Source organism: Lactuca sativa, chromosome 9 (genome assembly GCF_002870075.4).
Source record: "Lactuca sativa cultivar Salinas chromosome 9, Lsat_Salinas_v11, whole genome shotgun sequence".
Taxonomy (NCBI): domain Eukaryota; kingdom Viridiplantae; phylum Streptophyta; class Magnoliopsida; order Asterales; family Asteraceae; genus Lactuca; species Lactuca sativa.
Window position 1 is genome coordinate 213,698,696 of NC_056631.2, and position 14,427 is coordinate 213,713,122.

General features: G+C 31.7%; 2 protein-coding genes across 2 annotated transcripts; one reads left to right on the forward strand and one right to left on the reverse strand.

Moving 5' to 3' along the window:
* Nucleotides 1-6,336: 6,336 nt before the first annotated feature.
* On the forward strand, nucleotides 6,337-8,749 carry LOC111899019 (uncharacterized). The gene is made up of 4 exons (XM_023894900.3): nucleotides 6,337-6,779; nucleotides 6,862-6,922; nucleotides 7,075-7,219; nucleotides 8,286-8,749. Exons 1-4 carry the CDS (start codon nucleotides 6,545-6,547, stop codon nucleotides 8,538-8,540), a joined length of 696 nt encoding a protein of 231 aa, XP_023750668.1. The 5' UTR covers nucleotides 6,337-6,544; the 3' UTR covers nucleotides 8,541-8,749.
* Nucleotides 8,750-8,876: 127 nt separating this feature from the next.
* LOC111899018 (chlorophyll a-b binding protein CP24 10A, chloroplastic) lies at nucleotides 8,877-9,935 on the reverse strand. Its single transcript, XM_023894899.3, has 2 exons — nucleotides 9,625-9,935; nucleotides 8,877-9,504 (listed from the first exon to the last, which is right to left on the reverse strand). Exons 1-2 carry the CDS (start codon nucleotides 9,846-9,848, stop codon nucleotides 8,955-8,957), a joined length of 774 nt encoding a protein of 257 aa, XP_023750667.2. The 5' UTR covers nucleotides 9,849-9,935; the 3' UTR covers nucleotides 8,877-8,954.
* Nucleotides 9,936-14,427: the final 4,492 nt, after the last annotated feature.

The window sequence follows — 14,427 nt, forward strand, 5'->3', positions numbered from 1 at the left end:
TTTTAATTTTATGTCGGTTCATGTTTTTTTACTTGGATGCTTCATAGTTAATATTATTAACAATTTTATATTTGCATTTATCATTATCATTATTCACATTTTGTTTTTTATTTTTTTTTATAATTTTATTTATTTATTATTCTTCTATTATTTTTATTTATTTTGATTTAAATAATGAAAAATAGAAAAACAAAAAACAAAAACTCAAACATAAAAGTTGTCATATACTCTAATATATTAATACATTTTACATTTTTCATATTTTTTTGGGTTTTTTTTCGTATTTTTTAAACTTATTCGTATTATTGTTTTAATTTTTTCATATTATTTTTGAACTCTTTTAATTTTTTCGTTATTTCGTTTTATTTTTCATCAATTTGAAAACTTTTTTTTTTGACTTTTTCCTAAAAAGTGTAAAATGTATGAATATATTATAGTATATTACAATTTTTGTGTTTGTGTGTGTGTGTTTTATAATTTTTGTTATTTATGGTTTTTGTAATTTTTTATATTTTTATTCGAGTAAATAAAATAGTTATATTTACAAATATAAATAAAGAAAATACACATAACTTTTTAATTTACTCGAATCAAAATAAAAAAAATACAAAAGCCATAAATAACCAAAATAATTAAAAAAATAGAAAACCAAAAAAACTCAAACACCAAAATTATAATATACTCTAATATATTAATACATTTTACGCTTTTAGTAAAAGATCAAATTATTTTATCAAATTGATGAAAAACAAAACGAAACAATGAAAAAATAAAACATAACACGAAAAAGTTAATAAAATAATACGAAAAAATAAAAAAACTACGAAAAAAAAAACAAAAAAAGATGAAAAGTGCAAAATGTATTAATATATTAGAGTATATTATAATTTTGGTGTTTGAGTTTTTTTTCTTCTTATTTTTCATTACTTGAATCAAAATAATTAAAAATAATAGAAGAATAATAAATAACTAAAATTATAAAAAAAAATACAAAACAAAATGTGAAGTGATGATAATGATAAATGCAAACATAAAGTTGCTAACGATATTAACTATGAACCATCCAAGTAAAAAAAAAATATGAATCGTAACAACATGAAGTTTTAAAAAAAAAACATTAACGATTCAATTCATAATTAAGAAATTTTTAAAAAAAATGATATATATATATATATATGTATATATATATATATATATATATATATATATATATATATATATATATATACACACACACACATTATACACACACACCCTAATCTAATAAATAAGTACCAAATTGTCACGTGACAATTTCTCATCCTCCCCCAAGTTATTTTTCCCGCTCAAAATGTCTAAGTGATATTCCAGAATTGCCCTTTTGGTCATTTTAACTCACAATGCATAAAATCAGGAACGTGATCTTCCAAAAAAAATTCAAACTCAATTAAAATCCCATTAAAATGGAAACTTGATTTCTCCACCCGTAATCTCTGCAATTGCCTGATTTCTCTCGATATTTCTCAATTCCAAATCATTTTCTTTTTGATATTATAGCACACTCCTTCTCTTACTATCTCTCAAAATCCCTTCTCGCTCCATTTATCTCTCAAAACACTAATTGAACACGAGAAGCACTGGTGATTCTTCAAGATGTTGTGATTCTCACATGTAAAGTTTGTTATGCACTCTTCTTCTTCATCATTCAGTGAGATTAGGTGGAAATCATCATCGACCCTCCCGTTAATTCAACCCATGGTATAACTTTTTGCTAGGTATGCAATAAGGGTTTTTTTTTTCAATTTCTTGGTGCAGTTTTTTTGCCTCATTTTGAGGATGTTTTATCCCTTGGTGCATTTTGTTCATTAGCTCAATATGGTTTATTCCCACTCCCCCCGGTTACATTTTGCATTTTTGGACCATTTCCATATGTTTTATATAAGATTGTTACTTTCAAATGCAAGGTATAGCAATGTACATTCATTTATTATTGTTAATGTTGCATCCTACTTTTATTTCTTCCTATTGTAGCATTGTACTTTTATTTCTGTTTGTGGATTTGTATAATATATCATCATACCGTTATTTAATTTTATCATCAAACTCACATTGGTTTTTTTAATGGAAATATCTGATAAAAACAAAAACTATGTTGTTATTATTGGTTGAAAATGCAAGTATGATGCTATTATGGTATAAAAACGAAATTATTATGCTATTATGTGATAAAAATAAAAGTATGATGCTATTATGGGATGAAAATGAAAGTACGATGCTATTATGTGATGAAAATGAAAGCATGTTGTTATTATCGGCTAAAAATGCAAATATGATGCCATGTCCATACATAAATATAAGTAAGTTTTTATTTTGTTGAAAATTAGAAATATGTTTCTAGATATATGTTAAAACTATTACTTTTAATATGTTAATCGTGTAGTGGTAGAATGGTAAATTTTTAAAAAGGGTAGAATGGTTTTTTAGTTGTTCTACTATGGTATAAAAATGAAAGTACAATGTTATTATCTGATACAAATGAAAAAATGTTGCTATTAAGTGATAAAAAATACAAATATGATGTCAGTCTCCTAAATAAATTAGAATCCTTTACTACCACTTGTGTTGTAATAAAATTCAAAATTGCTAACAAAGTATTACATTAAAAATTGCTTAATGTTTACAACTTGATATTAATTTTTTTTAAAAAAACTTGTGTAGTAAACGAGTCTTACACCTAGTATATATATATATATATATATATATATATATATATATATATATATATATATATATATATATATATATATATATATATATATATAGGGTTATGTTATTTTGTTTTCACTATCTATTGTATGCATGTATGACTGATTCTGGACCAATCATTTTAGTTATTTTAAGAAAATAATTAATTCATATTACATGTTGAAGATATAATGAATATTAATTATGTCTTCAACATTTAATATACATTAATTACTTTCTTAAAATAACTAAAATGATTGGTCCAGAATCAGTCATACATGCACACAATAGATAGTGAAAACATTTTAACCTAACTCTCTCTCTTTCTCTCTCTCTCTCTCTCTCTCTCTCTCTCTCTATATATATATATATATATATATATATATATATATATATATATATATATATTATGTAGTTAGTTGTTAAAAAATCAAGGAGGCCATGGCTACGGTTGGACGCTTCTTAGTTCGCCACTGGGCTGGTTAGTTATGGGATTAAAATGACTGTAAAAATCGGGTTAGGTTGTAGAACCAAACCTGTTTCAAAAATTATGAAAAGGGGCAGTTATGTAAAGTCTAATTAAATGCAAGGTTCAAGCCCATTCCGTTTTCCTTTATGCATCTTGTAATCTGTATTATTTATACAATTGTGAGCTTGTGTTCAAAGAAACAACACTATAATTAAATAAACTTACTTGTAGCTTATGGGGTAATGCGTGCCTTCATATGAACACTCCAACTCACGTCTAGATCATTATCCTAGTTTCACCTTTGGAAGAGTCGACGGAGGTAGAGGAGCGAAACGAAAAAAGAGTTTTATTATTATTATTATTATTATTATTATTATTATTATTATTTACAAAAGTACCTCCTGATCTTGTGCATGCCTCTTGCTAGTTGATGCCACATCTTGTGTTCGATCCAGAGGAGAGATAAAACAAGAGTACATGACCTTTAACAGTTTCTTCTTTTTTTTTTTTTTTTTTTTTTGAACAGAAGCTTAAAACCAGTGATTGTGGTTATTTGAAATTGATTATGGTTCAGTTTTTTGGTCCAAACGTTCATCCCTATTTTTTTTTTCTTTTTATCTTATATTAACTTGTTAACAGATAAACAAATATGATTGTTTTTTCTAAATCTTTTTTTATATAAATTGTTTACTTGTAAAAATTTATTCTTGCGAATTTTGTTGATCAAAGCAAGCATCTATCATTCGTCAGAAGTTACAAAAAAAATACAAATTCACACGAAGGCATGGCATTTTCGTGGAATTAGTGATTTTTTTGAAATCTCGGAATAATACGTGAATAGATAAATAAATATAATTTTTTTTTTATCTTTTTTATATAAAATTGTTTACTTGCAGAAACTTATTATTACGAATTTTGTTGATCAAAACGAACATTTATCATTTGTCAGAAAAAAAAAAAAGTTCATACAATGAACATGGCCGTTTCGTGGAATTAATGATTTTTTTAATCCTGAAAAAAGATAATTATCTTAAACTATAAACTCTCTATCTAATGGTTGTGGTGGGGAGTTAGTGGTGGTTTAACTAGGTTATGCGATCTACCATAGTAGTCAACAATTGTGGCTAAGTGAAGGCTTGAGTTTTAATGCAAGGTGAAGGCGACGTATAGTCCTTCTCCTTCCTAATATGGATATTAGGTTAGGGGTTAGTAGGGTGAAAATTTTCTAATACAAGACGAAGAGTATACAAGATGATATTCAAAGTGATGGTGGGAGAAGATCCATAATGTTTAAATTTCTTTAGTTTGGATACCATAAACAATATTGAGAATAATTTGGTTGATTTCGCATTGATTAATAACCAACCATGTATTATAGATACTTCCTAGGGTAAAACAAGACTTATAGAATAAGTACTGCACTAATTATTGATTTTATGTAATATCTATAGATTACAAACTTAGGTAAGTTTAATAAATAATAATAATAATAATAATAATAATTTTAAGACATAAAACTAAATGTAAATATTAAATATTCACATATTAAACTTAAATAAAAAGTTTAATAAAAATAATAATCACTTGATAGTATGTATATTTTTTTTTGTTAATATTATGTTTGATAGATTAGTTGGAAAGTTAGTTAATTAAAAAGTAAGTGATAACTGAAAACCAATCGATAGATAGTAGGAGGGTTTGTAATTTTGTAGGAAGAAATAATAGGAGAATATTTAATTTCTCTAACTAAAATAGAAATTAAATATCCTCCTACTTTTGTTCTTACAAATCCTCCTACCCAATTAAATGATGACATGAGTCATATTAATATATATTAAAATATCATTAAATGATACACATGTCACTATTCAATTGAGTATGAGAATTTGTAGGAAGAAATAGTAGGAGAATATTTAATTTCTCTAACTGAGAAATTAAATATCCTCCTACTTTCGTTCCTACAAATTCTTCTATCCAATTAAATAATGATATGTGTCATATTAATATATTAAAATATCATTAAATGAGCATTAAATGATACACATGTCACTATTCAATTGAGTAAGAGGATTTGTAGGAAGAAATAATAGGAGAATATTTAATTTCTCTAACTAAAAAGCTAATTGGTAGTTAAAAAATTAACTAGTAAAAAATAAGAAAAATAAAAGGATATTCAATTTCTTTTTTTATACATTTAGGCAGTGTTTGTTTTTTGTCTGCAAATCTGTGAGGCCTCTTCTGTCTGCGCCGCGCAGACCACGCGCAGACATTAGCCTTCGCAGACTGTTTGTTTTTCTGAAGACTGCAGACCAAAAAATGTCTACGCGCCCTCTTCTTGGCGCAGATGTGGACCAAAGTCTTCTAACATCTTCAGACATCTTCTAGCCTAAAAAAACATATATATCTTTATTTTTTTCAAGTTTTTTTTTTTAATTTATATTTTTTCCAACTTTATTAATGATAACAATTTGAAAAAAAGAACTACAAAACTTAAAAAAAAAAAAAAAAAAAACTTTTGACGATACAAACATGATATTTTTGACAAATTTATAAATAAAGATTTATTACAATAATAATCGTTAAATTTGTTTATATAAATATGAAAAAAATCATAATATATTCTTATATTTAATACAATATCGTCAATTTCTCGAGAAAATATTTATGGTACGTTTTTAATGGATTTAATTAAAAAAATCGAAGTTTATTTCATCAATTTATGTATCAAATTCTTTGATCACTAATTATAATGGTTAATTATAATTTTGCAACCAAAGTTGTTGGTTTTTATCAAATATATATGCTAATTCATACCATTTTTAATTTTATTTTTTATACAATAATACATAAAAGTTGATCTAGATTCGTTAATTATTTATAACAAAATCATAAAAATATTAAAAAATCACTTTAAAGTTTAAAAAAATAAGTTTATTTAGATTTTAGTTTATTTTAGTAGCCCGCAGATGTTAAAAAAACAAACAATCTTCTTTTTTCAGACTGCAGACGTTTGGTCCACCTCTTCTACTGTAGAGGTCTACAGATATGATCCGCAGACTGCAGACATTTTGCCTCAGAAAAAACAAACAGCACTTTACTCTTAATTTTATTCGACCCCGTTTATATCCGCTCCAAAGTCCCACTCTCACCCACTTTCTACTTGTCATAGAACCCAAACACTCCAAAGTACAAACACCAACACTCTCGGTATCTCCGTCTTCTTCACTCCAACCACCGAACTACCTCCGCTGTCTGCAGCTCCTCCACATCGTTATTCTCGCCTTCCTCCGCCTCAAATACCCATAAATCCAAAACCACACTCGTTTATCATTTCTGTTATCATCCCTCTAAATGGCTTCCTCAGCTCTTGCTCATTCACTCATCTCTCCACTCAATTCTCATTCCCCGATCTCTATCCGAACCCCTAAAACCCTCTCTGTATCTTCCTTCAATGGGTTTTCTATCCCAAGGATCTCCAGATCCCCTCTTGTATCTAACCAATTGAAGACAACCCACACCAGTTTAATCGCTAACTGTGCTTCAACTGCTAGTGATAGCTCAAAAGATGAAACCCCAATTGAACTCAGTAAGCCGTTTTTCCTTTTCAAATTATAAAAACCATGTTTTCATTTCACCGTTTTTCTCTCTAACGTCTCCAATCGTTTCAGGGTTCCCTGCATTTCCTACTGTTGTTGATATCAATCAGATTCGTGAGATTTTGCCACACCGGTTTGTACTTTTACTTGACGAATTTCATTGAATCGTTTGATTTCTGATCTGGGTTTCGTTTGTTTGCTTGTGCAAAAACTAAGTCCTGCTTTAATTTGTTTGTAGAAATTTTGATGCATTGATTTCTGTTGGGTTTTGTTTGGTTGTTGCAGATTTCCATTTCTTTTGGTGGACAGGGTGATTGAGTACAATCCAGGAGTTTCAGCAGTTGGCATCAAGAATGTGACCATCAATGACAACTTTTTCCCTGGCCATTTTCCTGATAGACCAATTATGCCTGGTGTTCTTATGGTTGAGGTACATTTTTAAAAATCTTGTTCACGTTTTCTGTTATATGTGTAGTGTATATATATATATATATATATATATATATATATATATATATATATATATATATATATATATATATATATATATATATATATATATATATATATATATATATATATATATATATATGTTTTCTGGGTGTTCAGATTAAAATCCAAGTCTTTTTGAAAATCTTGTGTGAATATTGTGCTTTTGAACTCATAATTCATATGGTGTCTTGCCATTTTTCTGTAAAAATTATTGCTTTGGTACTTTTTGGGTGATTTTAATAAGCTTTTAAATTAAAGAAAAACAAAGAGGTAAAAAAGTACTACTTTGCATTGTAATTAAAAGATTTAAAGGTCTGCTTATAATCACTATCTGAATACTGAATCCATTAAAAAGATCGACACTTTATGTTTTGGATAAAACCTAGCATCCCCTAAATGCAATGTTGGATTAAGCACTTAATTTAGTGAAAATATTTCATTGTTAGTTAAATATCTGAAATGTTATAGACCGATATCACTGATTATCATCTGCAAGATTCCTCTACTTTTGAGGGGTACTTCGGATATTTGACTAGTAGCCAAATACTTCATTAGACATGGAATTTGTAGCATTTTAGCAAGGAACCAATGATATTATCCAATAAACTTTTAAAATCTGCAAAGAGTAGTTGAAAATAAAAATCGACTTAAATCAATTTCTTTTCTTTCTTCCTGTATAAGTGACAAATGTGGTGTTTCTTTTTTCTACTTAATGGACTTAACATATATAGCACTTAATCTAGTAAACTATATACAAGTGTTTCTTTTTGACTTAATGCAAAAAAGAACAATTCAATAGAGAAAGTCAGCGAAAGGAGGCTTTCCCATTATCTCCCAACATTTTACAAAGTTTTCTCAAATATCTTTTGAGCATATCATTTAAATGCAACAAACATCAATGTAAATTAATTGATTTATTTATTATATTACATCCTTGTACCTTGAAAAAAATTATCCAATTATAGCAATGTCTATATATAAAAGTACATTGCTATATTTTGTAGGCAATGGCACAAGTTGGTGGTTTGGTAATGTTGCAACCGGAAGTGGGCGGCTCACGTGACAGTTTCTTCTTCGCCGGAATTGACAAGGTGAGGTTCAGAAAACCGGTGGTGGCCGGAGACACTTTGGTCATGAGAATGACACTCACAAAGCTTCAAAAACGCTTTGGAATTGCAAAGATGGATGGAAAGGCGTATGTGGGAGGTGAGGTGGTTTGTGAGGGTGAGTTCTTGATGGCTATGGGTAGCAGCGAGTGATGTTTTTTTTTTCGGTTATTGTAATATTTCGTAAGTCGAAATTTTTAATATTTTCGACTTTTGAGTTAATTTAAGTTGTTCTTATTGCTTTTAGTAGAACTTGTATCAAGTAAATGAATCAATGGGGGTTCTTGTAACACCCTTTTCTTAAATGTAATCTTGATATCTTGATGTTTTCAAGGGTGAAATTGTATGGGAGATGATGCTTACATCCAGGTGTTTTGTTTCACATTGCTCCCATCTCTTTTGGTAGGACAAAAAATTGATATTTTTGTTGCACTAACTATTATATGTTAAATAAAGATGCATTTGCAACTATAAATAACATATGAATGATGAATTAAGGTTTGAGTTTGTTGGATATATCTAAATAAATAAATTTACATGTTACATAATAACAAAACCATATTTCCCTTATAACCCAAGAGCACCAAGTGGAGTCTTCCCTTGTCCTGCCTCAAAGTAAAAAATCAACATTGCCACCATTGCAAGTCGTGCATGTTTAATTTCAGCCAATTTCAATCTATCAAGCTTCTCGGTATCCGGAATATAAACCCCATTATTAAGGGTACCCGCAAACGCTAACGGGTCGAAGAATTTACCACCCGGATAACCTTGTTCTCCGGTGAAGTTAGCAAAATTCTCAGCGGTTTTGGACCATGGGGTGGCCCAGTCAACAGACTGTGATTCAGGGTTGAAAAAGTCGACCCATCTCTTGCTCTCGACCCAACCCATCAGCAAGAGTTGGGTCCCGAGTAAAGATCCGAAAGAAAATGGAGCGATCGCACCCGGGTCGGCTCCGGCTTCGAACCATGGGATACCGCTCCATGCCTGACCCACAAAGATACCAAGAACCGCTGCCATGGCCCACCGCCCGTGGATAAGCTCCGCTTCCCGGTACCATTTTAGAAACGCCGGATCTTTTCCTAGGCCTAGCGGGTCGAACCCGTAGTCTCCCGGGAGCCTGTTGTCAAACGACATTTAGTGAAAAATCGGTAAAAAAGAAATAGGTGAATCACAGTTATGAATTCTTAGGTGGGACAGTCTAAGTATTTGATCAGACATGGAGAGGAAGAGAACTTACGAGCCATCGAGCCACTCGGGGTCGACCAAATTGCCGCCACCTTTAACGGCGGGGATCCAAGATTTCTTGGGAGCAACGGCGGCTGTGATGACTAACCGCCTAGGAGCGGCTGGCATGGTGGCACCACTGGTGGGTGCAGACAGCAGGGTCTGGCTCCTCTTTCCGCCAGACAAGAAGGGTGATCCTAATCCATTAAGGACAGCAGCAGAGGAGGCAGCTGCCATTGTTGCTGAGCAAATAAGGTGGCTGACGGTGGTGTTGGTGGTGACTGAGTGTGTAGGTGTGAGTGTGTGTTTTAGTGAATTGGGTATGAAATTATATGGGGATGTTGATATCAATAGGAAAGAAGTGAATGGTGCCAGGTAGGATGAACTGAAATCTTGGATAGATTTTTGGCCAATCAGATGAAAGGATGTTGATTTCCATCTGTACCCTCCATCCACTTGTATCGTTTATTCTTGTGGTTTCCAATTTAAGTCTTGCGTTCTCGAATCTACTTTTATTCATGGGCTTGGTTTTGATGTTTGGGGTTGCAAGGATGTTTGGCTCGGAAAATTTTAACCCAAAATTCATACTTATACATTGTTGTAATTAATGTAAAAAATAATTATTATTAAAGAGAAAAGATGATTTAATTTGTGTTAGTTTTACCTAACAGATGGCAGTGTTACGACAATTAATTTACTTAAGATGAGAAGAATCGTTTTTCTGCTTGCCAAACATGGATATGTAACATGTAAAGGGCATAGTATTGTGCTACAAAATATTTTGAAAAAGAAAACAAAAGAGAAAAAGGAGATTTTGTATGTGTTCGACTCGTAAATTTTGAGAGCTTCTAGCTTTTAAGAAAAAATTTCGTTCATCAATAGGAGAGGTTTGCAACGACGTGTTTTCTATAAGTTATTTTTATACAGTTTTATATGTTTTAAAAGTTTCAAGGCTTCCAACTACTTTTGTTGAAAACTAGTATACAAATGGAAGTTACAACTTCTAACTACTAACTAGTTTTTTCAAACACTCGTATACATATAAAAGCTATAACAAACACTCGTATATATATAAAAGCTACAACAAGTTAGTTTTGCCGAACATATTTAAAGGAAAAGAAAAGGTTAGTAACAAAATAAAAAAAAAAAAAAATAGACAAGACACATATAACCACCTTTTTCTAAAGGTTTAATATATATATATATATATATATATATATATATATATATATATATATATATATATATATATACAATCACCATATTATATTACCCCATGAGCCCACAACATAAGTATGAATTGCCCTCCTGACCCTTACCTTATGTCTGGATTGCTCCCGGGTTTGTTGGCTTCCGCACAAAGCAATATTGCCTCAACCCAACCATACTATGTCGACATATGCAATAGATAAACATATAACCAACAAACAAATAATCATATAACCAACAACAAACAATCATGTAGATCTACAAATCACTATAATATAGTAACATCCTATATACCAGGATACATCATACAACCTAATAGGCCGACCTTGGGGCCTTCGACCCACAAGTACAGTGAGGAAAACCCACCTCACAATCTGAAGATAGTTAAATTTATCACTGCTCCAAGCACTGGCTCTATGGGTCACTTGTACAACACGCATGGACCAAGCCTCAATCTATTACTCAAAATGCCCCAAATGACCTAAAGTCAAACTTGGTTAAAGTCAATGGTCAAAAGTCAAAGGTCAACCTCCAGCTGGTAGCCACGCCGTGGTAGCCAAACGACAAAACGGACATATTTATACCCATTCGTCATGTCGTGGGGACTGGTCTGGATAACTTAACCTATTAAGCCATTTTACTACAACTCTAAGAGCTCCAAAGCTCATATATGGTCCTTCCCATGGTCTTTATGGATAAAGTTTCCAACTTTATCCATTAATACACCTCAATAAGTCAAGATCCCAAACCCTAATTCCTTAAAGGTAGTAAAAGGCATGAAGGCACCCATTAAGCACCCAAGCTCTAAAGTTACTCACCCAATGTTTCCAAAGGGCTTCCTACACCTAATAAGCCATAAAAATTGTAGCTTTATGGACATGCATGTCCAATGCACGTCCCTCTCATTTTAGGTCAAAAACATGGAAATATGGAACTCAAGCTTGAGAATGGGACAATAAACTCCAGAGATCCTTAGATCTGGAACATATGCCACTAAGATGACCATAATGATCAATAAAGTTGCGAACTTTATGGGATATAACCTTCCAATTTCCCACACCAAAAAGATTAAGGGACAAAAGGTCTGGATATAGAGACAAGTAACTTAAATATATGATCTTGAGGACTTACAAGAGTCCTGGAAAATGTGCACAAGAGGGATAGGGAGAGTTGCTTACTGAAACAAATGCCAAGGGTTCCTTCTACTTCTTCAAAACACCACAAACACCACAAAAACTCAAAGGTTAACAATGGAGGTTAGGGTTTTCTCTTGGAGGCTGAGGAAGAGTGATCGAGGATGAGGGTGGGCAACCCTAGCCATCGCATTCCTTTAAATATGGGCACAATCCTCGGATTAGGGTTTACCATTAAACAACGACCACGTCGTGGAGATTAGATGTCATGTTGTGACGCTAAAACTTAGTGCCCATGCAAACATTGGCCTTGGCCACGTCGTGGGAGTCCATCACCACGTCTAGTCCACAAGAAATCCAAAATACAAAATATTAAATTACCTAAAAGAAACATACCTGAAAGTTGGCGTTACAGGTAGGGTCCTTTGGTATACACGGTATACTGTTTGGAAATCCCACTTTAAATACCTCACTAAATCCAGCTTAAATATCATCTCTGTAAGTAGATCAATCAGTATTTTGACTTGAAATAACTGACAAATATTATTTTAAGGTTCATAATAAGAGCTTTAAACATAAATATTAATTACCCTAAAATAATATTGAGAGTAGCTTAAATTAGATAGATTTTATTGACAAAAGTCTGAAAATTATACTGGCAGAACTCTGACCTCCTAGCTACTTGATGTCGGGCTCTCAGGGGCCTCAGGGATTTGCCAAAATACTAAAAACTAAGAATTTTTTTGGCCAAATGTAAAGAGATTTGAGAGAGAAGTATATGAGAGTGTGGGAAAACTGAATAGACATCAAATGTTGTTTGCAGGGCAAGATTTGGGGAGGTGCGTCGCGCCCAGACAAGAGGAGCACCACGCTCTTGCCCGGTCGGCCCTCCTAGTGTGTTAAACGTGTCCTACATGCTGTGGTGCGACGTGACTTCTTCTAGAAGGTATGCGCCGCACCTTATTTGTGCGAGGTGAACTTTTGAAACTTCAAAAATTCGTAACTTCTTCATACAAACTCCATTTTTGATGTTCTTTATATCCACGCGTAGCTATTGACGAGATCTACAACTTTCGCTGAGACTCCATCGGCTAGTTGTCAATTTGTTTTTTTATTTATTATTTTTAGAAGGTTTAGACTGCTAATTTTCGTTTAAAATACATATCCTTTGCATACGTCGTCCGTTCTCGTCTGTATTTATATGGACAGACTCCTTTTAACAAGATCTTCGACTCTTGATTATATTGTTTCGGATAACAATTAACCGATCTAAAATTTGATTTCTATGTTAACACCGCTGCATTGAAACTTCAAAAAATCGTAACTTCCTCATATGAAGTCATATTTGGACGTTCTCTATATGCCCACCCTTGATTTTACGACCATTATGACTTTAGTTTAGATCACTTAGGCTGATAAGTGATATATCAAAACATCACATTTTACGATACGCAGAGTCGTGCTGGTCTAATCGCAAAACTTCAAAGAAGCATAACTTCTTCATACGAATTCAGATTTCAACATTCTTTATATGTACGAAATCTTTGTCACATATACTATAACTTTGGTTAAGATTATTTATCCTAAATAATCTTCTATCAAAAATTCATTTTTTGCTTACTCTATTTTAATTAACTAGCTCAAAGTTACGGGCGTTACAGTTTTAAGCCAACAATTGCCTCTCATGGACCGCCTTGAACTTATCTATCACCTTTTACACCATTTTTCATATTGTTCCCCTCCCCCCAACAAGATGATATTCAACATTTCCTCCCATGAAACACATCATATGGTGCCATATTTATGCTTTAATGGTAGCTTTTATTATTAGTGAACTCCATCGGTGGGAGGTGGTCATCCCAGGATCCCAACTACCTTAAATACTATAGCACATAAACTCTCACCATGTTCTATAACATATGTATAGTCCTCTCGGCCGATCTAACAATATGGGGGTGGTAAGTAGTACTTAGATACAACTTCCTGCCCATCTCATAATCCGTATGATATACTATATGTAAATATGTTATTTTGATCCAAAACAATGGTTAGGGTAGTTCATGTTGTTGGAAATAGGCGTCCAATGTCATAGCTAATTGGTGGAACTTTGAAAATAATAACAAAGTCCTTTTTCGGGTTGCCCTCAAGAGCTAAAATAGTTTGAAAAGTGTTAGAAATGGTGCCCAAGGTTATTAACTATTTGGTAATATTTCTAAATAATAGCATGGTCCTTTTGGATTGGCCTCATGACAAAAATAAGATTAAGGACATGGAAAAAATAAGTTGTTAATCTATGAATGAATTAATAAATTAATTAGAAATTATTTTGGTAAATAATTAATATGCTATCTCAATCCAATACAATCATTAGGGTACTTTATGTATCTTGATATTCTCTTTCATGAACACAATTGTTTATATTAATAATTTTTTGCATTTTGTGAAGAAATGAACACTCTTAGACAACTGGTCAA

Bases quoted from the DNA above. Each gene is read 5' to 3' on its own strand.
- LOC111899019 (XM_023894900.3), top strand. From the start codon at position 6,545: ATGGCTTCCTCAGCTCTTGCTCATTCACTCATCTCTCCACTCAATTCT. The intron at 6,780-6,861 runs GTAAGCCGTTTT...CAATCGTTTCAG, and splicing joins TGAAACCCCAATTGAACTCA to GGTTCCCTGCATTTCCTACT. The intron at 7,220-8,285 runs GTACATTTTTAA...TATATTTTGTAG, and splicing joins CTGGTGTTCTTATGGTTGAG to GCAATGGCACAAGTTGGTGG.
- LOC111899018 (XM_023894899.3), bottom strand. From the start codon at position 9,848: ATGGCAGCTGCCTCCTCTGCTGCTGTCCTTAATGGATTAGGATCACCC. The intron at 9,505-9,624 runs GTAAGTTCTCTT...GTTTGACAACAG, and splicing joins CCCGAGTGGCTCGATGGCTC to GCTCCCGGGAGACTACGGGT.